General features: G+C 45.2%; 1 protein-coding gene across 1 annotated transcript in view; it reads left to right on the top strand.

Annotated features, from left to right (window-relative positions):
• MUC19 (mucin 19, oligomeric) overlaps positions 1-23,193 on the top strand; it is a 203,173-nt gene that overhangs the window by 163,724 nt on the left and 16,256 nt on the right. The window contains exons 108-111 of the mRNA XM_075599071.1: positions 7,466-7,513; positions 16,785-16,805; positions 17,784-17,804; positions 20,268-20,288. Of these exons, the coding sequence (XP_075455186.1) occupies positions 7,466-7,513; positions 16,785-16,805; positions 17,784-17,804; positions 20,268-20,288 (111 nt within the window). The remainder of the gene's footprint in view (positions 1-7,465; positions 7,514-16,784; positions 16,806-17,783; positions 17,805-20,267; positions 20,289-23,193) is intronic.

Here is a 23,193-nt window from a genome sequence, read left to right as displayed (position 1 = left end):
AACCCCTGAAATATGTTGCTTTTATTGGTCACTTTTGTGGTTTGTTACACTTGGTATGGACTGATCATACACATGTAGCAGGGAATATATATATATATATATATATATATATACATATATCACTGCGCTAATCTGGTGATGGTGCTACCTGTTGGTTCACAGGAAGGCCCTGAGCATCCTCCGGTGTTTTTTGGGGATTAACAGGACAGGCTTTCAGTGCTGGGTGGTTCTTTCTCACTGGTAAAGCGCCTCCATTCCCACAGGGCCTATAGGAATTGGTGCAGTCCCCTGTGGAAAACATTCACTCCCTCCCTGAAGAAACTGCAGCCTCAGGCAGGAGAATATACTGTAACAGCAACTTGGTGTTTATTTCTTCACAGCACATCACAGCATTGTCTTTCTCAGCAAGAGAGACTCACTTCCACTGGACCCTACATAACCCAGAAGAAGATCACTTCACAGCTTGCTGCTCTCTTGGCCCCTATGGTCTATCCCTGACTCTCACACTTCCTGGTGGAATGTGGAGTAGCTGATCCCACTCCCCTGAGGGAGGGGATGAAAGGAGAACCAGAGCTCTGGCTCCTCACTTCCAACTCTGCACAGAACCGACTAGAATTTAGGCCCTTTTGTATCCAGGGGAGGGTCCTAGGTCTGAGCTACAGATATGGTAGTACCCAGGCCTTAGGACCACACCTCTGTCAATCAAGGGAGTTGTTTACTGCAGCAAGATATGGGCAGATTTAACCCTAACACTGCCTGTGCTTGTACCAGGACTTAAGTGTTAGGCAGAGTATTAGTAGCCCTGGGGATATACTGGCTACTACATATATATATATATATATATATATATATATATATATATATATATATATATATATATATATATATATAACGCGCCCGATCCTTGTGTGATAACATTTGAAAAGATTTAATAAAATTTGGACAATACAAGTCAAAACTCACAAACATCCGAGTGTTAAAGGCATTGTATGAGTACAACTCATGCTCCAAAACTGCTCTGATCAGCCGCTGCTCCGCTTGCAATTCTCTGGGATGTCGTCACTCCTCTTCCTAGCTCGTGGTGTTGCACTATGGAGTGGTGTCCTCCGGCAACTCCCCACCCGTCAACAAGAGATCCTTAGGTTGAAAATGACCTAGTGCTCCAAACGGACTGCAGCTTCACTTCTCCGGCGTGTTTTGAGATGGCACTCAACAGCTTACAACAATGACACGTGACCCTACGTGTTTCATCAGTCAGTGTAGACTGATGAAACACGTAGGGCCACGTGTCATTGTTGTAAGCTGTTGAGTGCCATCTCAAAACACGCCGTGTTTATATATATATATATATATATATATATATATATATATATATATATATATATATATGTAGCAGTCATGTAAAATGCCTACAGTCATCTCTCCTGCTGGCAGTAAGGCCTGGTAAGTGTGGGCATGCCAGCAGTAATCATGGAGGTTTTCCCTCACACCCTGGTGATGTGCCCTGTGTAAGGATGGGAGTGGTCACAGACTCTGACTCCCTGGTTGGTGATGTCAGAGTTGTGTCAGCCCCCAGAGTGTACATAAGGCACAGCACTGTGTCTAAGAGTTAGTCTAGTTCTAGCTGATCTGAAGTTATGAGTAGTTCTACCACAGTTCTGCGAGAGTTCTGTTAGTTCTAAGTGAAGGAGTAGTTCAAGTTCAAGTAGTTGAGACAGTTATGTTCTAATAGCTACAGTAGGAGTCTGTGTCCAGGGACCTGGCACAGAGTAAAGATATCCCGGCTGGGATAGGGAATCCCTGATCTAGGAGACATACCTTTTGAAGGGAAGCACGGGCACAATGAAGGGCTAGTTACACCCCATTGTGGAGGGCAGCCAAGGCCCACCGTATCAATAAAGATGAAGCTGATTACAGAAACCCCCGTGAGTGAGAGTCAAGTTATTGCACAGGGGGCTGCACCACCGAGGAGTTCCTCACCAGGACCATCCCCAAGAGACCGAAGGGACCCTGATGAGGTGGAGGCGCTGCACTGGAACTAGGTAGGACTCAGCACACTACCTCAGCTGCCTGTCTGGACGGGTCCTCCCCACACACCATCATGCGGGAGACTCAGGAGTCCTGTTGCCAACAGGTGCACCACCAGACACTACACACTGTAATGGGGGACTGGTTAGACCACAGGGGCCAATGTGAGATTGGGTGGGTCAGGCCAAGTCACAAATACCGTTACATTTGGAGGCAAGCTGCTGAGATCAGATCTGTCAACAGGACAGGCTCTAGCTAGGCACACTGGGAAACAGGGAGAGTGTCTGCTGCCACTCTGTGCTGCGTAGGGACGGACCTAGGGGTGGTCAGGGGCTGGCGGGATATGTCAGTTCGCAGGGACGACCTAGGGGCCTGAAAGGAGTGAGGGGTTTGGAGCCGGGCTATAGCTGTCCTAGTCACCTTGAGGTAGTGCTAGTTGGTAGGATGCCAGAAGGGATAGCCTGTTAACGTGGTCAGAAATCCTGGAGAGGGTCTGCGCTAGGCTAACCAAGACAGGTAGACGCCCCAAGTACTGCATGGCAGAGCCAGAGTACTCTAGCCCATTCCAGACACTTACCATAGGGAGCACAGACTGGGAGGAAGGAGTTACAGCAGACACTGAGAGAGTGAGCCTAGCCTGAGGTAGTGCAACATGAGTCCGCCTAGATCAGGTACACATGTGGTGGTGCATCTGAAGCAAATCTTTATTGTACTGGTGTGGTGGCTGCCCCGCAGAGTGGAGCCCCATGTACGATAATTGGTACGAGAGTATGGCAACCCAAGAAATGGAGGATCCGCGCGGTGCGGAGAACCCAAAATGTCGATCAGAGGCTGATGGGGAAGGCACCCGTGGCGTGCGCCCCACTGAAGAGCAAACTGTCGCTGAGCTGTCTTTAACTAATCTGCTCTGGAGTGGAGCGAAGGCGGTGGCTGCCCCGTTTTTGTCCTGTCTGGGACACCGAGGTGCCCCCCTTGAGGAGTGTGAGGACATTGAGATAATGGGGATGGAGCACAGTGAGGATGAATGTCAGTGGACGCACAACCAAGTAAATGCTACCTCATCAAGAAAAGACACTGACAATTCAGACTCAAAAGATACCCAAAATGGCGGCTCCCGCTTGCTAGGGAGACCGCGTGGGCCAGTCACAGAAAACGTGGCGGCTGCAGGACTTGCAAAAAGCTGGCCGGGAATGGCGCGAACAGCAGAGCCCCGCCCTGATGGGGGGCATGGCGCGAAAGCTATGGCTGCGCCTTCATGGACAGTGACTCACTCAGCCCCTGTGCTGAGTCAACCGCTTAGTCTATGGGACCCTCCCCTGATTTCAACCAGGGGGAGTGACTTTCAATTGTGGCCTGTGGGAATGCACCCACTGGGCCCAGGGATTGATATACAAACGGCGCCACTACAAGAAGTAGTTCCAGCCGCGGAGGTGCAGTGCAAAAAGGATGGCTATCTTGCACAAAGGGCGGCTGCCAGGAGAAGGCGGGAACTAGCCGCGGGAAAAGACCCCCACCCTTGTGGGGAAACTGGCGCCAAAACACAGACCGCGCCCACAAGGACTGAGAAAGGCGCGGCCTTAATTAAGGGGCATGATATTCCCCTGTGGGACCCGCCCATCATTGCAACCCCTGGAGGCGGGTTCCAGCTCTGTCAGAGGAGGGAGGAGCCGAAGCAGGGAGTGGCGGATCCAGCAACTTCCACCACTCAGTTGCGAGGAACCACTGACCTGGAAAGACCCACACAGAAGGTGGCTCCTAGTCCAAGAATGGCCTGCTCCTCCACTGTGGGCACGATGGTATCCACCCAGCCCTACTCAGTACCCGGCGGGCTACTAGTAGTCAGGGTGGCAAACACCGAGACGGTGGTCGGGCTCTGCCTTCAATGCGGGCTGCCCGGAGGCACTGTCAATACAGCGGCACGTTGCCCACACTGCGGGACATTATATTTGTGGCCCATGCCCACATTTATACCCATTCAACCTGCTGACCCCCCGGGGGATATGGCTAGGCGCTCCGCCGAGTCCCCTGGCGCACTATGGATCAGCCGTGCGAGTCCCGGAGAAAGGGGACTGGAGCCGGTCAAATCGGCTGGGTCAGCAGCAACCGAGATGGTCGGGTCACCCCCCGACCGCGCAGAGAAAAGACTTTCACCACGCTCGGTGACCCCTAGATCAGGGAAGGGAGACTACTCCGACGAGGATCTCCGTGAGCTAGCGGTGGCAAAGTCGGGGCCTAAAAAGGAACAAGGATGGACGACACCCCGTGGGGTGAGTAGCAGTCTGGAGAACAGGGCGTCCCCCGCAGATCGGCGAGCCGAGAGACGGAGTCCCGCCGCCCCCAGACCTGGTGGCGACGGGAGAGAGACACCTACACCCCTGCGGACTGGTAAGCAAAGCAGCCCCATCACTTACCTTGTCCCAGCAGACAGCGCAGCGCTGGAAGGGCCGTGCCAGGCCCGAGGCGCACGTGGAGAGACGGCATCACTACCGGTAAGGACGACGGCGGAGCTTCCGGATGTCGTCATTGAGGAAGAGATCCCGCATGGGGGTCCAACCCAAGATGGCGACGTTTCCGGTTCCGGGGAGGACATCACTTCCGGTGGCGACGGCGGAACTCCTGGAGAGGAAGCAGCGACTCTTCGGCGATCGGGGGAAGGTCCCCGATCACCTCAAGGGCCCAAGAGCTGGATGGGTGATCCGAGGACTGAAGAGGGTGAGGTATCCTCATTGGAGTTATCCACGGACAGCCGGGAACGGGTCGTAGCCCCGTGGCGGCCCCTCGTTTGCCTGTATGCCCAACCCCATGCCCTAGGTAGAGCCCCTACCCCAATCACACGGTCCCCGGGTTCACCGCCTAGTCTGGAACTTATGGACGTACCTTTGGGGGAGGAGGAAAAATGGACTGGGGAGAGACTGCGCAGTTGCGCTACAGAGGGCATCTCTCGGGGAGGGGGAGAGTTGGGTAAGGCCGCGGTAGGCCGGTGGTTGCCTCCTGTGGCTCCCGCCCCAGTGAAAAAGGCACCGGGATCATCAAGGTGGTCTGTACCGCGATCAGCACGGACATCAGGGGTATTCTCCCAGGGTGATGAGAGCGATTCAGGGGAGTCGCATAAGTTCAGAGAACACCGTTGGTGGGCCCCACTCTTTGAAGGGTATTCGGCATGGATGGACCGCACTCGGTTCCTCATCCGGCGAGAGGATGTAGTAGACTACTGGTGGGCTGCGGGAGAGTTCACCCCTGAGCAAAGGGATAGAGAGCTGCAGGAGCGGTGGCTTCAGATTGAGCACAGGGAAATAACGCCCATGGGTCCTGACATATTGTCCGATCCTGTGGATCCTGACGAACCCCTGTCATGGGTGTTACCTGGGAGGGCAGGTAGGGCTGACCTGACCCGAATTAGCAGGGCCGAATGGGCCATAATGGCTCGTTATAAATCATCCCACGGGTTGGAGTACCCGTATGTCCCTGAGCCCCTAATGGACGAGATAGAGGCCAATAGAGGGAGGTGGCTCAGGGAGTCCATTGAGATGCACTTGGTAAGCAAGGGGAGTGCAGTGACAGGAAAGAAGGCAGAGGACAGGATAGAGCACTTGGTACGCATATGGGGCATAGGTAGAAATATATACAAACATAAGGTGACCTATAGGCCCGAGAGGGGACTGCCACGGCATTATTCTGTCACGGTCCTGGATATGGGGGGTAGGGAGGTAAGAAAACCTGACCCTAGTCACTACTTTTAGGAGGTACTATGCATTACGCGGGTTCGTGGCTGCTGGTCGGGGCGGGCTTGGCGGAAGTGTACTGTAGACATTTTGTGTGTGTGCATTATGAAAATTTGTAAGATGTTCTAATTATGTTTTTGTGTTACAGTGCTTCCTGGAAGAAGGTATACAAATTTAGGTCCCAGCGAGGACGATGGGATTCACCAGGGGGAGAATGTAGCGGTCATGTAAAATGCCTACAGTCATCTCTCCTGCTGGCAGTAAGGCCTGGTAAGTGTGGGCATGCCAGCAGTAATCATGGAGGTTTTCCCTCACACCCTGGTGATGTGCCCTGTGTAAGGATGGGAGTGGTTACAGACTCTGACTCCCTGGTTGGTGATGTCAGAGTTGTGTCAGCCCCCAGAGTGTACATAAGGCACAGCACTGTGTCTAAGAGTTAGTCTAGTTCTAGCTGATCTGAAGTTATGAGTAGTTCTACCACAGTTCTGCGAGAGTTCTGTTAGTTCTAAGTGAAGGAGTAGTTCAAGTTCAAGTAGTTGAGACAGTTATGTTCTAATAGCTGCAGTAGGAGTCTGTGTTCAGGGACCTGGCACAGAGTAAAGATATCCCGGCTGGGATAGGGAATCCCTGATCTAGGAGACATACCTTTTGAAGGGAAGCACGGGCACAATGAAGGGCTAGTTACACCCCATTGTGGAGGGCAGCCAAGGCCCACCGTATCAATAAAGATGAAGCTGATTACAGAAACCCCCGTGTGTGAGAGTCAAGTGATTGCACAGGGGGCTGCACCACCGAGGAGTTCCTCACCAGGACCATCCCCAAGAGACCGAAGGGACCCTGATGAGGTGGAGGCGCTGCACTGGAACTAGGTAGGACTCAGCACACTACCTCAGCTGCCTGTCTGGATGGGTCCTCCCCACACACCATCATGCGGGAGACTCAGGAGTCCTGTTGCCAACAGGTGCACCACCAGACACTACACACTGTAATGGGGGACTGGTTAGACCACAGGGGCCAATGTGAGATTGGGTGGGTCAGGCCAAGTCACAAATACCGTTACATATATATATATATATATATATATATATATATATATATATATATATATACCTTACAGTGGAGGGTTTTTTGTCACTTTTTTTCACCCACCATAACTTAACTAATATACTAATATATATATATACATATACACATACAAACATCTTTTTTTCTAAGTGTTTTTTTTTTTTTTCAAACATCCTGTGCAGTCCGTTGTCTATTTTGGAGGCTGAGAAAAGGCAGGGGTGAGCGACAGCTTCTTTGCCCACGCTTTTTGGCGTTAGCACGGCATTAGGGGAAGGGTATTTAAGGATATGTTCTGTACACTTATGGGTATCTTGAGAAAAGGCTCTGTTGAAAGCCGAAACGTTGATAGTTTTGTAATAAACGTAATTAATTTTTCAAATCCGTTATAGCAAAATATGTCCAAAAATGTAAATTACTCTCTACAAAGCCTGCAATAGTTCTATCAGAGACCAAAGTATTACTTATTAAAGTTTTGCTTCAATATACAAGAAATACAGTGTTTAAGTTACAGAAAAAGATTATTACAAGTACATTGTATTGTATTGTATGTCTTTATTTATAGTTATACTAAACGCATAGTAAAAAATATGTTAGCCCTAAAATGAAGTTACGTTCTGAAATAATACTTTTTAAAACTGTTTTTTTTTTAGTTATCACAATGCAAGACACCACCATTGGTACAGGCATGCAAGACAACGGTATTGACTCAATTTTCAGTTTTAATTTAAATATATATATAATTATATAAATATACTGTGTGCTTTTTTGAAGAAGGTGCTGGTCCTCATAATAAAAGTTAATAATTATTATTTTTAAGCGTTTATAGACGCTGTTTATTACTTTGAGTTTTAAAGAATTAAAAAAATTAAAACGTAAAAAATGAGCATGTTATACAAAATTCCAACAATACTCACTGGAAAGTTAATGAGCCAAAAGGACACAAAGAATTTTGTATTCACAGCTACATTTAATCTGAACCCCTTCAGTGTACATCTGCGTAGCCCAAAAGGTGGACAGCCTTTGGTGCAGTCGAAGGGCAACCAAAGGGTGTGAGCCATTTGCTGCAGTTCGCTGATGTTTGGTGATGTTAAAGCTTCTCTATTTCAATCTGAAACTCACCAGCCCTTTTATCCCCTGTACCAAATTTTCCAACATCTATCTGTCCATGAAATGTCTGTGAATTGACTGTATAGCCGCTGTTCTTTTAATGTTTATTTATTTATAAAATGTTTTACCAGGAAGTAATACATTGAGAATTATCTCTCATTTTCAAGTATGTCCTGGGCACAGAGTTATGATGACAGATACATGATTCCAAATACATAGTTACATTAAGTGAGCAGGGTTATACCTTATATACAAGATGTTGCATGCACAGTATGAGGTAATATATGTTATAGGCATATTTAACAGTTACGGACTAGATTCAAATATGAGACAGCTTTAGTTTTGAAAGAACTTATACTGGTGGCGGCTCTGGGAGTCCCCTGTAGACTGTTCCAGTTATGATGTGCACAGTAAGTGGAGTATTGTTATAACTCAATGCCCAGGACATACTTGAAAATGAGAGGTAACTCTCAATGTATTACTTCCTGGTAAAACATTTTTATAAATAAATAAAAAAAAACACATATACACACACACACACACACACGCACGCACGCACACACACACACACACACACACACACAAGCCATTCCTATGGAGCTGCTGCAGTGACAGTGAGGGCTCACAGCTCAGCCATGCAGGGGAATTCATTGGCTGTGTGGAATAATGGCTCGCCCCTGCAGCAAGCATAGACAGCAGGGAGAAAAAAAGGGGAGAAATATAGAGTCACAAAGATATATATATATATATATATATATACACACACACGGCTTGACAAAATACCCAAAAAGCTACTCACCCAACCAAAAAAGCTACTCGCCACCTAACCCCACCCCCAGCCCCACTTTAAAAAAAAAAAACATAAGAATAAATCATTTCAAGGTACAATTTCAGCTAATATTCTTTCACACGGTACAACTTTTTTGTTCCAACTAAGAACTGCAGATCAGGAAATCTATTGTAAAATCACTTTTTTTCCCCAGTACCTTAAATAAAACAGATACAATACATTGAGCCTTACGAGGCTAAGAAGCCTTCAACTATGTCAATTATTTATTACACTGGACAAAATATTACCGGAGGGAATAGCATTTTCTTTGTAGGTTCTGACTCCAGATAAAGCAGTTAAGAGAAGCCTCAGGAGAGGAATTTTGAATGTGGCTGTGCAACTTACAGGATCAGTGGCTTCAAAACTGAAGTGCATTTATTTACTTTATCTACAAGAGAGGTTCGTAATTGCCGTTAGGCGTGGATAGGTTAAGTGCTTGCAAAATCTTTCCTAAATTGAGACGGGCAGGGTTTACATTTCCATCCAGCAGGAACGTTTTTCGTTTTCAGATAAGGCCCTGTGGCAGGACGGCCTGTAGCCGAGGTCAGGGAACAGTCCACATGTGTAGTTTCAGGATAAATGAAAACGTTCAGTGGCTTTATTTCTCCACAGCAACATAACATGCGGGTACACTGTCCCTTTAAGCAAATAAATCCTGCTCCTCGTTGGGAGAAAACTGACTAACACAGCATTCCTAGCTAGTAGGCTGGCTGGCTAAACCATAACCAAACCTTAAGAGTCTTTTTAAGCAGTCATGCAAACAAATGAAACAAATCTTACTTTGGCTGCAGTAAGTAGTGTGCTGTATCCTTCTGGCTAGCAGCACATCTATCCATGTGCTCTCATCTGAGACAGGCCGCTACTGCTGGTAACAAGATCCTTATCTACCTTCCTGGCTCTCAGGTGTCAGCTTACTTCCTGATTACCTAACTTCCACCTGAGTTAACCCTTATGAGTGCTGGATGAAGCACTCAGACATATGTTTCCCATGTATAATTGATAGGGGTTGACTTCACCCTGTCACATACCTCCCCTGTTTGTGTGTGGCTAGTGTCCCACACGGCTGAAGCCCGACCCTCCACTCCTTCTCTTGACAAAAAATCAGCATTTCCATGGTCCTTTCCAGGTCTATGCTGAATATCAAAAGAGAAGGGTTGGAGGGCCATATACCACCTGGTCAACCTTGGATTTGTGTCCTTCATGGTGTTTAACCACTTCAAGGGCGCATGGTCAGTGACTAGGTGAAGTGTACTCCAGCGACATAATGTCTCAAGGCCTCAATTGCCCATTTTACCGCGAGGCACTCCTTCTCAATAATGGAATACCTCACTTCCCTTGGGAACAGCTTCCGGCTGATGAACAGTATGGGGTGTTCAACACCATCAAATTGCTGAGACAGCACTGCTCCCAGTCCTACCTCTGAGGCATCCGTCTGGATGATGAAGGGCTCTTTAAAATCTGGGCTCCGAAGAGCGGGGCCCTCTGACAGGCACTTTTTTAGCATGTCAAAGGCGTCTTGGCACTCCCAAGACCATTTAACTTGGGTCGAGGCACTCTTTTTTGTCAGATCTGTTAGGGGTGCAGATATTTCTGAAAAATTGGGGATAAACCGCCGGTAATACCCTGCTAACCCCAAAAGGGAGCGGACCTGTGTCTTTGTCTGTGGGGTGGGGACTTCCTTTATGGCGGCCACCTTGCTAGCTAGTGGCCTTACTATCCTCCCCCAACAGCATAGCCCAAGTACTTTGTAGTGGATTTACCCAGGGCACATTTTTTGGGATTTGCAGTGAGCCCTGCTTCTCTTAAGGACGTTAGGACTGCCCTTAACCTTTTTATATGAGACTGCCAGTGTCTGCTATAGATGACAATGTCATCCAAGTAGGCCGCGGCATATGCCCTATGGGGTCGTAGTACCTTGTCCATTAACCTTTGGAATGTGGCTGGACCCCCATGTAACCCAAATGGCATAGTGACGAATTGGTATAACCCGAGAGGGGTGGCGAAGGCAGTTTTGCATTTGGATTCTTCCGCTAGAGGTATCTGCCAATATCCTTTTGTGAAATCTAGGGTAGAGATATACTCTGCTTTACCAAGCGAGTCAAGCAATTCATCCACCCTAGGCATTGGATATGCATCAAATCTGGATACAGCATTTACCTTTCGCAGATCCACGCAAAACCTCACCTTCCCATCTGGTTTAGGGACCAACACGATAGGGCTACATCATTCGCTGTGGGACTCCTCGATCACGCCCAATTCCAACATGTCTATTATCTCCCTCTCTACCAGGTCTTTTCGGCCCTCTGGCAATCTATAGGGACGGGACCGTACTTTTACGCCAGGTTCTGTCTCAATCCTATGGGACACTAAATTAGTCTGCCCTGGCAGCTCCGAAAAAACATCTGGGAACTGGTCACATAATTCTAGTAGGTCTGACCTTTGTTCCGTTGTTAACTGCCCCCCCATGGGAACCTGATGGTCATTGTACGTACTACCCTTTGGAAGCTGCGGACCCAAATCTGTCTCTCCTTCCCGAGGGTGGATGAACAGCGATCTCATCGTTTTCTAGGGTTTCAGGAGGTTCACGTGTTAGATTTGTTTACCCTTCCTGGACCCTGGTTGAGAGATCTCATAGTTCACCTCCCCGGTGCGGCGGAGAACTTGGAAAGGACCCTGCCACTTCGCAAGGAGTTTACTCTCTGATGTCGGTAGTAGTAGCATCACTTGGTCCCCAGGTTGGAAGACCCTCAAGCGAGCATTTTGGTTATACTGCCTTTCTTGACATTCTTGAGCAGATTTGAGGTTTTCCTTAGCAAACCGACCTATCATGTCCAGGCGATTTCTAAGGTCTATGACATACTGAATTGTATTCTTGGAGGGGGAGGGCTCCTCTTCCCAGGATTCCTTCAGTAGGTCGAGAATACCCCGAGGTTGGCGTCCATATAGGAGCTCAAACGGGGAGAAGCCTGTGGATGATTGGGGAACTTCTCGTACCGCAAACAACAGGAAAGGGAGAAGTTCATCCCAAGCTCGCTTTTCAGTGTCCACAAACTTCCTAAGCATGGTTTTTAAAGTACGGTTAAACCTCTCTACCAATCCATCAGTCTGAGGATGGTAGACTGAGGTCCGGACGGATTTTACCTCCAATAACTTCAGGACATCCTGCATTAACTTTGCCATGAAATTTGTTCCCTGGTCAATTAACATTACTTGTGGAAGTCCTACCCTAGAGAACAGTTCTAACAGCCTGTGAGCAACCTGTTTAGCAGTGGCTGATCTCAGAGGGAAGGCCTCAGGATATCTGGTGGCATAATCTACCACAACGAGTATAAATTTATGTCCCTTCGCAGAGGGTTCTAAAGGTCCGACCAGATCTACCCCAATTCTCTCGAATGGGACAGCTACCAAGGGCAGAGGAACCAAGGGAGCCGGCTTCTGTCCTTTTTGGCTAGTTAACTGGCATTCAGGACATGTCTCACATAGTTTCATGATGTCACCATGTATGCCTGGCCAGTAAAACCGGGACGAGATGCGGTCCGTGGTTTTATCTCTGCCCAAATGACCACCCCATGGGAGAGTATGGGCTAGGGTGAACACCGTTTTAATCAACCCTTTAGGGACTAGCATCTGTCGAATGACCTCCCCTGTTTGTGTAACCTTATTCACACGATATAGAATGTCATTCAACAGTTCAAAATGTGGAAACACTTTTACACCCTGTTCATCCATTATCTTGTTGTTGACCTGTACCACCTTCTCATATTGTCTAGCCAGAGCTGGGTCCTCCCTCTGCCTCTGACGGAAGTCAGGAAGATCCAGGTCTGTCAAAATTCCAGTGTCTATCTGTTCCCCACCCTGGTAATCCCCGGCCATGACATGCAGTGCTTTGGGCTGACTAATGTTACCAAGAGTCCCAGCCTTTCTTAACCAGTCCTCTTTTTCCGCACGTCTCTGTTTACGTGTTTTTGGGACATGGTGTCTACGGGGAAAAATCTCTGGGGGAAAAGGGAACAAGTCTCCGGGCTTCTCCGGTACCAGAGAAGTAGGCTCCGTAGGAGTAGGGGCCAACAATGTTTCGAGGTAGGGCCAGTCTCGGCCAAGTAAAACAGGAGCAGGTAGCCAGGGAGCAACTCCCACTAGTAGGCTAGCCTCTTGATCCTGGATACGCAGTAGAACATTCGCCGTCGGGTATCTCTTTGTATCCCCATGGATACACTCGATATTCCAAGGAGAGTCATAAGATAGTCTATTGCTTGGAATTAGGCCCTCTAGGATCAGGGTTTTTCCAGAGCCCGAGTCCAGCATAGCGTTTACTTTTGTCCCCTCCAGAGATGCTGGGACTAACCACGGATTGTGGTCCCCTCGGAGACAAGCTGTGGCAGTGGTTCTGCCATATGAACAGTCCATCTCATCATCTCCTGAATCCGCAACCTCGGTCGTCAGCGGAAGCTCTCGACGGGGCTCGGTGTTTGGACCTCTCCGCTGTTGCATGGGGTCCTCCCTTCTGATTGGTGGGGTTATCCTCTCCACCGTGTGGGTGACAGGAGTCCAGGTTCTCGGGGAATACTGTGGGTGGCGGCCTCCCTTGAGTGATCCAGTGGCCTCGGACCCAGGATGGGCGTCTCTGCGGGAGTTTGTACCAGGAACCCTCCAAGATGGGAAAGGGTCTTCCGATCGGGTTGACTGGATCTCCCGAGCTGGCGGGTTGTAGACCCCTTTGCCCTCCTGCCTCTAGCATCACCGGAAGCAACTGGTGTTTGCACCGGCCGTTCCCAGCTATCCTGTTGGGTGTCGTCGCCCAGGAAGTTTTCCACCAAGCGGACCGCTGAATCCAGGGAAAATGCAGCGTGTCTTTTTACCCAGGAGTGGGAGGAGGGGGGCAGTATCTGTATGAACAGCTCGAGCACAAACTGTTCAAGGATCTCTGCCTTGTCATGTTTTTCCGGTTGTATCCACCTGGAACATAAGTCTACTAAGCGGTGGGCTACGACCCGGGGTCTGTCTCTGTTTGTATATTTGACTGTCCGGAACCCCTGTCGGTAGGTCTCTGGAGTGAGGCCTAGGCGATCCAGAATAGCCGCCTTTAGTTGCTGATAGTCCATGGCCTCGTCTGCTGGAAGAGCCTTGTAGGCTGCCTGAGCTTCCCCTATGAGGAGTGGAGCCAGAGTCGTTACCCAGCAATCAACTGTCCAGCCGTGGGCCGTGGCTACCCTTTCAAAAGTGAGGAGAAATGCCTCTGGGTCTTCGTTTGGCTTCATTTTATGCAGCATCACCGGTGGGTTATTTGGAATCCCTGGTCTACCTGGGGCTGGGCCTTCGGCCAGCAATTGGAGTAGCTTTTCCTCTCGCCGGGCCTGTCGCTCATCTTGCTGGGCCTGTCGCTCAGCTTGCTTCTCTGCTAGCTGGAGCTGTTGCTCAAGGAACAGAGAAAAAATTGTCTCCATTTTTTTTTCCCCGTCTGTATGTGTTTGTGGCCCTTCAGATACAGGGCCCGTCCAATATCCCACCTCTGACACCACCTGTGGTAGGATGGCCTGTAGCCGAGGTCAGGGAACAGTCCACACGTATAGTTTCAGGATAAATGAAAACGTTCAGTGGCTTTATTTCTCCACAGCAACATAACATGTGGGTACACTGTCCCTTTAAGCAAATAAATCCTGCTCCTCGTTGGGAGAAAACTGACTAACACAGCATTCCTAGCTAGTAGGCTGGCTGGCTAAACCATAACCAAACCTTAAGAGTCTTTTTAAGCAGTCATGCAAACAAATGAAACAAATCTTACTTTGGCTGCAGTAAGTAGTGTGCTGTATCCTTCTGGCTAGCAGCACATCTATCCATGTGCTCTCATCTGAGACAGGCCGCTACTGCTGGTAACAAGATCCTTATCTTCCTTCCTGGCTCTCAGGTGTCAGCTTACTTCCTGATTACCTAACTTCCACCTGAGTTAACCCTTATGAGTGCTGGATGAAGCACTCAGACATATGTTTCCCATGCATAATTGATAGGGGTTGACTTCACCCTGTCACAGGCCCCATGACCATATAAACTGCTCAATTATCTTTTATTGTACTGAAGGTTAGCCAACCCACACTACAACTACCTTGGCAGTGGGCTAATCTGGATCATTCTTACCAGCATTTTATTAACCGTTCTGATGCCTGCGGAGCTGTCTATGCTTGGCAAGGTAATGTTCTTGGCTCATTTGGTAGCGAAGTGGTTAATCTGCATTTAGAAGTTTGGGGTAGATTTGATTTCTTATTACTCCTGAATTTTTTTTTGTGCTTTTATATATCTGCTTATCTGTTATGTAAAGGTAAAATTTTGCTGGCTCCTATGATAGCGAAGATTTTATCTGCATATCTCTGTTATGTAAAAGTGTAATTATTAAACAATAAACAAACATGGTTCTAAGTATGTAAAAGTAATTTTAAACCCTCTTAACTGAGGCAAGTTTCTGCACTTTGATGCATAATCTAGTTTAGAAAATATTTTAAACTCGACATTTCTAACGAACTAATGGAAAAAAATCCCCTCATTTTTGGAGTTGAAATGTGAGTTATGCTACGCTTATAGTGCCGGCGACGCAACGGTCAGGCAACCGTTGCTGGAAAATTAAATATAGATGACGTCCAGCGATCGTGACCAATCCGTCGCTAGGTCGTCGTCGCGCTTACTATAAGAGCACGCGCTGGCGGCAATGCATTTGTTTGCTTTCCCTGGCCTTGCGGGTGCTTTCCCTGCGCGCCATCAGGGGGCGGGATGGGTGCGGGCCAGTAACGTCACGGAGCTGGTTCGCCCTCATTGGGCGAACCGCTCACGTGACCGTCCCTTCGCTCCGGCAAACGGGGAAATTAAAAATTTCCCTAAGACCTACGCTTCTGCGCGCTTGCGGAAGCGTAGGAGAGCACCTACTAAAGCCGCTCTAATTGTGGCTGTAGGGGCTCAGTGCTGAGCGGAAGCGCACCTCAATCTCTGTATAATTCTGTATTGGGGCAATAACATATCAACCTGCTCACAAGCTTATTTAACTTCAATTTGTGTCCCTTTATAATTCTACAACCAATTAAAAATGCATTATTGCAACAAAAGGGGGTCATTTTTCCCCAAAGATTACTGAAGCTAGTGTCATTTGGGAATAAAATGGTTGGCAAAATAACATAGCTGGGCAAGTAAAAGATGCAAATACTAAATCACACACAGAATAATGTTCATATTTGAATGATGCGCTTACCTCTGCACAAAATGTAAAGTGAATGCCTTGGGAGTAATAACAGGAGATTATTTTATTGGAGATGTTCACAGACAAATTAAAGGAGCAGAGTCCCCTGATTAATCCCCCCATCTTGCCCTGCCCCCCATTAATCCCCACTTCCCCCTCCTGCCCCCCATTAATCCTCACACTGCAGAGCGTATTGTGTGTTCCTTAAGGGTGGGAGAATGAGATATGGGGAGAGACAGAGGGGAAAGGCGGAGGAGGAGGGGAGGGAACAGAAAGTAATGTAGTGGCAAAATAGCTTGTTGCACATGAATATAATTGTCTTAAACACTTTAAATGATAGTAAAAAGTTGTACATGTTTGCATTGTATTGAAATAACAAAATCCATGCTAAAGGTGACATGGATGTCAAATTACAGAGCGGTGCTAACAAGGGTTCTTGAAATATGTTTCTATTTGTATTACACTGCCAGTTGACTTCCCATTGACAATTGAATATTTTGAAAAGAAGCTGTCTGGAAAAATTCAGCCAGCGTACCACACTTTTTTCTTCCCCCTTTTTTTAAATACGTTTTCAGGGATGGGAGTAATGGTTCTTCCATGTACGATTTATCCAACGGTTAAGAATGTAGAGTGATAAATAAAGCACACGTTTCTTCTAAAGTGTATACTGGATTGACGGGTAGTATTAATTCTGACAATTAATAAGAAAATGTTTGTACCCGGCAAAATGTAATACATCCCATAGATCCTGTAAGATTTTCCATTCCCCGCATTTCTTTTCTCAAATACAAATGTGCCAATTTTTTTTCTACAGGAAAAACACCAACTGTCCCAGGTAATGTTATCAATATAATACATTAAATAGTAGTACTATAAGTAACAACAATAGCAACACAGGAAATCATAATCTCAATTTTTTAACCTCATCAGATTATATTGAGTGTGAAACAAATATTATTTGTTCCAATAACGCTTGCTCAATATATACGTTTTGGGAGATACATGGAGTACTTCTAAAGAATTAGCCTGATAATTCAGTGAAATGCCTAGTTGCCTATTATATTATATTATTATTTATTATAGGTATTTGTTATACAGGTCTAGCGAATGTTATTGTATCACTGGTGAGCTCCCATGAGTGAAACAGTGGACCAGAGAGGGGACCGCTTCCAGCTGAGTTTAAAGGTCAAGATTGGGTATAGTGGAAGATTAGAGCTGAGATGTAAAACTGGGCGGAAGAATGTAGAGCTTTCAATTGTAATTTTCTAGTTCATGCAGAGTTTGATGGGGTGCCATTGGAGGGATTTCAGAAGTAGAGAGGCAGAGACCGCTCTATGGGGTAGATCTTCAGAAGGTCGCTAATTTTTTTAAGGTGGTGTTATCTCATTTTAACATAACCATATCCGTAATGCATATCCCCAAAGCTGCTTAACGCTATGTTTTTCAACCATTTTTCTTAAAAATAAGGGAAACCTTCCCATTGACAATTGAATATTTTGAAAAGAAGCTGTCTGGAAAAATTCAGCCAGCGTACCACACTTTTTTCTTCCCCCTTTTTTTAAATACGTTTTCAGGGATGGGAGTAATGGTTCTTCCATGTACGATTTATCCAACGGTTAAGAATGTAGAGTGATAAATAAAGCACACGTTTCTTCTAAAGTGTATACTGGATTGACGGGTAGTATGAATTCTGACAATTAATAAGAAAATGTTTGTACCCGGCAAAATGTAATACATCCCATAGATCCTGTAAGATTTTCCATTCCCCGCATTTCTTTTCTCAAATACAAATGTGCCAATTTTTTTTCTACAGGAAAAACACCAACTGTCCCAGGTAATGTTATCAATATAATACATTAAATAGTAGTACTATAAGTAACAACAATAGCAACACAGGAAATCATAATCTCAATTTTTTAACCTCATCAGATTATATTGAGTGTGAAACAAATATTATTTGTTCCAATAACACTTGCTCAATATATACGTTTTGGGAGATACATGGAGTACTTCTAAAGAATTAGCCTGATAATTCAGTGAAATGCCTAGTTGCCTATCAAAGGTATTTGTTATACAGGTCTAGCGAATGTTATTGTATCACTGGTGAGCTGCCATGAGTGAAATAGTGGACCAGAGAGGGGACCGCTTCCAGCTGAGTTTAAAGGTCAAGATTGGGTATAGTGGAAGATTAGAGCTGAGATGTAAAACTGGGCAGAAGAATGTAGAGCTCTCAATTGTAATTTTCTAGTTCATGCAGAGTTTGATGGGGTGCCATTGGAGGGATTTCAGAAGTAGAGAGGCAGAGACCGCTCTATGGGGTAGATCTTCAGAAGGTCGTTAATTATTTTAAGGGGGTGTTATCTCATTTTAACATAACCATATCTGTAATGCATATCCCCAAAGCTGCTTAACGCTATGTTTTTCAACCATTTTTCTTAAAAATAATGGAAACCTTAAATGTTAATGGACCTTAGGTTTCTTCATATGCAAATCATATGGTAATGAGGACTTTATCTACCAATGGAGATCCTTTGCCCACCGTTAATTGTAAGGTTATGCTAATAAGGTAACCATATTTAGCACCTGATGAAAGCTGCCCTTACCTCTAAACCCTGAGGAGCAGTAAGTTATTTCTCAAAATCGCCTACAAGGAAGGTCTTAAGTGGTACCCATATGAATGAACTGAGTGTAGGAATTAGCCCTTTCATTACTTGTTCTTCTAACAGATATATGGTGTAATATATAAATGGCTGAAACACAGCTACAAATTAATTGTTTATTTTATTTTAAATGGGATTCATTTTAATATATTGGTTAGTGATAAAAGTGAATGTTAGATATGTTTATTTGGCCTACTAATGTATATACAATTTATGGTATAAAGTATGAGTTTACAAGAAGTAATCTACATAAGAGAAAATGATTTTCAAGGAGACAGAAGTAACCAAAATAATATTTAATTACACACAGTTTAGGCACTGTGTGTAAAAAAGAAAATAATTTTTTAAACATATATAATATTCTAACTAGTATAATATACTAATGTTCCCCAATAACGTTCTTTCCCAATGCGCATGTGCAGTGTATTTTTTTAGGTTATGGTAATCCCCCTTCATCCAGGTAACATTACTTTTTGTGGTTTTGCTAATAGACCTTACTTTTGCATATCATTAGCCTTGAGGATAATCATTAAAAAGGAGGAAAATAAGGTCTGTTACCAAATTATAGAACACAAAAACCGAATATCAGCTCATGAAGCAAAGTGGTGGTTGAATCACAGATAACAGTCTGTAGTTTTATAATAGCAATGTCCGGTAAGTATAAAGATATGTGCGGGGAGAGGGGAGAAAAACCATGGGGTTAAGCAAGGATTAAGAAGTGGGGTACTTACAGAGAGGTTAGAATCCCACCAGGCTGTGTGACCCCCTATGAGGCTTCTCCTTACCCCCGTCTCCTTCCGAGTACTGTGGTGTGGAGTTGCGTGCTCTCAAGGTGTCACCACTAATCTGCTCCTCCCGCAACAGTGGTTGAGCCGGTGGTGTCCTCCGATCCAAATAGTACCAGAAACAAAAAATGATCGATTGGACTACCGCTTGCTGTAGGACAAAGTTGGGGAACTCACCAGTGAAAAAGATTAAAAGTCTTTATTACGAACTACATAAAATGGACAAGAACTCCTCCTCCCACGTGTTTCACACCCACTATGGCGCTTTGACAACGCACCATAGTGGGCGTGGAACACGTGGGAGGAGTTCTTGTCCATTTTATGTAGTTCGTAATAAAGACTTTTAATGTTTTTCACTGGTAAGTTCCCCAACTTTGTCCTACAGGAAGTGGTAGTCCAATCGATCATTTTTTGTTTCTGTTACCAAATTAGGTAAGGTAATGTTATCTGCCCTTATTTAGCACGCTTCTGAGGATATACCCCTAGAAGATAAAGAGATAACACTAGCAGCTGCATTTTGAATAGATTTTAGAGTATGGAATTGGAAGGCAGGGAGGCCGGAGAGTAAAATGCTGCAATTGTCTAGTCGGAAAATATTGTGGGTATGTATAAAAGTTTTACGATAGAGGGACAAAAGAAATGGCATATTCTGGCAATGTTGTAGTGAAAAACCAGCAAATGTAGCAACAGCAGGAATGGGAGAGGTGATGTTATTTATTACATTTTTTTTAACTCTTAAGTAACAATAATAGGAATTATGTATTGTCCTGTTTACGTCTGAATTAATGTAAAGTGTCATTTTGATTCTAAAATATGTCCTACGTGTGTAAATGTTTCTATTTTTTTCTACAGGAACAACAACACGTGGAGGAGGTACTTTTATTTATACTTTTTTTTAAATTGTTAAATACAGTAACAATAATAGGAGTCATATAGAATACCTTAGGATAGTCTAAAACTCATCTGATTCTGTTTGTGTGCAAAAATGGCAACTTGTTTAATTGATATTGTAAAATTTTCTGATGATAGGTTTTCTATTCTCAGATACAGGGAGTCCTATGTATTATAGCATTAGATTGATAATTGTTTTTAGTACTACAGTGCAACTGCCTACTGTAAATATAAGACATTTGTTTTAAATGAAGCCAGTTTCTTTAAAAAAAATAATTACATTATATGCAAGGGTAGTCTGAAATTCTCAAATTGTGTACTATTTCTATTTTAAGATACATTTATTTATTTATTTATAAACTGTTTTACCAGGAATTAATACATTGAGAGTTACCTCTCATTACCAAGTATGTCCTGGGCACAGAGTTATGATTACAAATACATTGTTCCATTATTTAAAAGGGTTATACATTATATACTGTATAAAGACATTGCATGAACTGTTAAACATAATATATCTTGCGCTCTATTAACCTACAGCCCTGCTCCAGACCCTGACAACCTGGTCAGGAACTACAACTTTTCCCTATCCTCCTCTCTTGATCTACATGCCTCACTTTCTCTCTTCCGTTCTCGCCCTTTTAACCCCAGACCCTGGCTACATTTCCGCACATGCATGCTGCGTTCCTTTACTCGTTCCTTCACAACAAATTTATGCTATCCTGTTTCAACTCTGCCCCCTCTCAAGCTAAACAAACCTACTTTTCTTTACTAATCAACACGCACAAGTCTAACACACTCCGACTCTTCTCTGTCTTTGACTCCATACTAAGACCACCCTCAGCTGCCTCTTCTTCCTCCTCCATCTCACCTCAGGACTTTGCTGACTATTTCAGGGAAAATGTGGAATCCATACGTCAGGACATCCCCTCTGTTTCCTCCCATCCTACACCTCTTCCTAACTCTCTTCCCGCCTTCCTTGACTCTTTTTCCGCTATCACAGAGGAGAATGTGTCACTGATGATCTTCTCATATCCCTCTACCACTTGCCCTCTTGACCACATTCTCTTCCATCTCCTAAAACCTCTTGCTCCTACTATAATCCCTATGCTCACACACATTTTTAACTCCTCTTTCTACTCTGGTACCTTTCCCTCCTCCTTCAAACATGAAACAGTCATACCATTACTAAAAAAAAAAGAGCAAACTTCATTTCTTTCTAACTATTTGTCTGTCTCCCTCCTGCCTTTTGCCTCTAAACTCTTGAATGTCTTGTATTCTCTCGCTTGCTCCATTTTCTCAACACCTATTCTCTCCTAGACACTCTACAATTTGGCTTCCGCACTGCTCACCCCACTGAAAAAGCCCTCACTTAAATAACTAATGACCTCCATGCTGCCAAAGACAGAGGTGATTACACTCTGCTCATATTACTCGACCTCTCTGCAGCATTTGATATTGTGGACCACCCTCTTCTCCTTCACATTCTCCATACTCTTGGTTTTCGTAAGAAAGCTCTATCCTGGATCTCCTCTTATCTCTCCTATCGTACTTTCAGTGTCTCTTCTGCTAACATCTTCTCCTCCTCTATAGACTCTCTATGGGGGTACCCCAGGGCTCTGTCCTGGGACCTCTCCTCTTTTCTCTGTACACACTCTCTCTAGGTGACCTAAACACATCTCTTGGGTTCAAATATCACCTCTATGCTGATGACACACACATTTACTTTTCAACCCCTGACCTTACACCTGCTGTACAGACCAAAATTTCTGAATGTCTCTCTGCGATATCATACTGGATGGCTCTCCACCGACTTAAACTTAACATGTCAAAAACAGAGCTCCTCATATTTCATCCCAAACCTGGCCCCACTACCTCCTTCCACATTACTGTTGGAAGTTCTGTCATACACCAGTAGTGCAAGTGCTCTTCCCCTCAATACCTGACTAGCACCCTCTCTATCCACCTTTAAGACCCACCTTAAAACATACTTGCTTAAAGAAGCTCTGTGGCTAAATACTATACACATGATCAGTGTTCGACAAACCTATACATTTGCACGCCCCGGGCGAGTGGATTTAACATCGTGGCGAGCTCCTATTGGCCCAAGCATCACATGTGTGGTACTAGGTGGCGAGTAGATTTTTTTGTTCGGCGAGTAGATTTTTTGGTGATTTGTCGACCACTGCACATGATACATAAAGCTTGGCCCCTTGACGCACTTACCAGAATGCCCTCCTACTATCTCTGTACGTTTTTACCTACCAATTAGATTGTAAGGTCTTTGGAACAGGGACTCCTTTTCTTAAATTTACTTTTATGTCTGAAGCACTTATTCCCATGATCTGTTATTTGTATTATTTGTTATTTATATGATTGTAGTGTGTATTACTACTGTGAAGCGCTATGTACATTAATGGCGCTATATAAATAAACAGTTTGAAGGGTAATACTGCACTCCCCAAGGGAAAAAATTATATAAATACCAGTGCTCCTGGTTCAGGAATCTCTGCTAGGTACTCCCAATATCATGTATGAAAGGAAAAAACCTGGGCACTGCGGATTTCTGCATAGAAAATGTATTAGCCAATAGTTGACGTTTCGGCCTCAAGGGCCTTTCTCAAAAGCAAATGCCATTTGCTTTTGAGAAAGGCCATTGAGGCCGAAATGTCAACTATTGGCTAATAAATTTGCTATATAAATAAAGACATACATACATGCATAAGTGCATACATACATACGTACATACGTACATACATACATACATATATATTATAGGAGTATGGAACTGTTACCGACCAGATTCAAATTTGAGACAGCTTTAGTTTTGAAAGAACTTAGACTTGCGGCAGCTTTGAGAGTTTCAGGTAGGTTTTTCCAGTTGTGA

The sequence above is a fragment of the Ascaphus truei genome, chromosome 5 (assembly GCF_040206685.1).
Source record: "Ascaphus truei isolate aAscTru1 chromosome 5, aAscTru1.hap1, whole genome shotgun sequence".
NCBI classification, from domain to species: domain Eukaryota; kingdom Metazoa; phylum Chordata; class Amphibia; order Anura; family Ascaphidae; genus Ascaphus; species Ascaphus truei.
The sequence above is the reverse complement of the archived record's forward strand: the minus strand, read 5'-3'. Positions and strand labels throughout refer to the sequence as shown.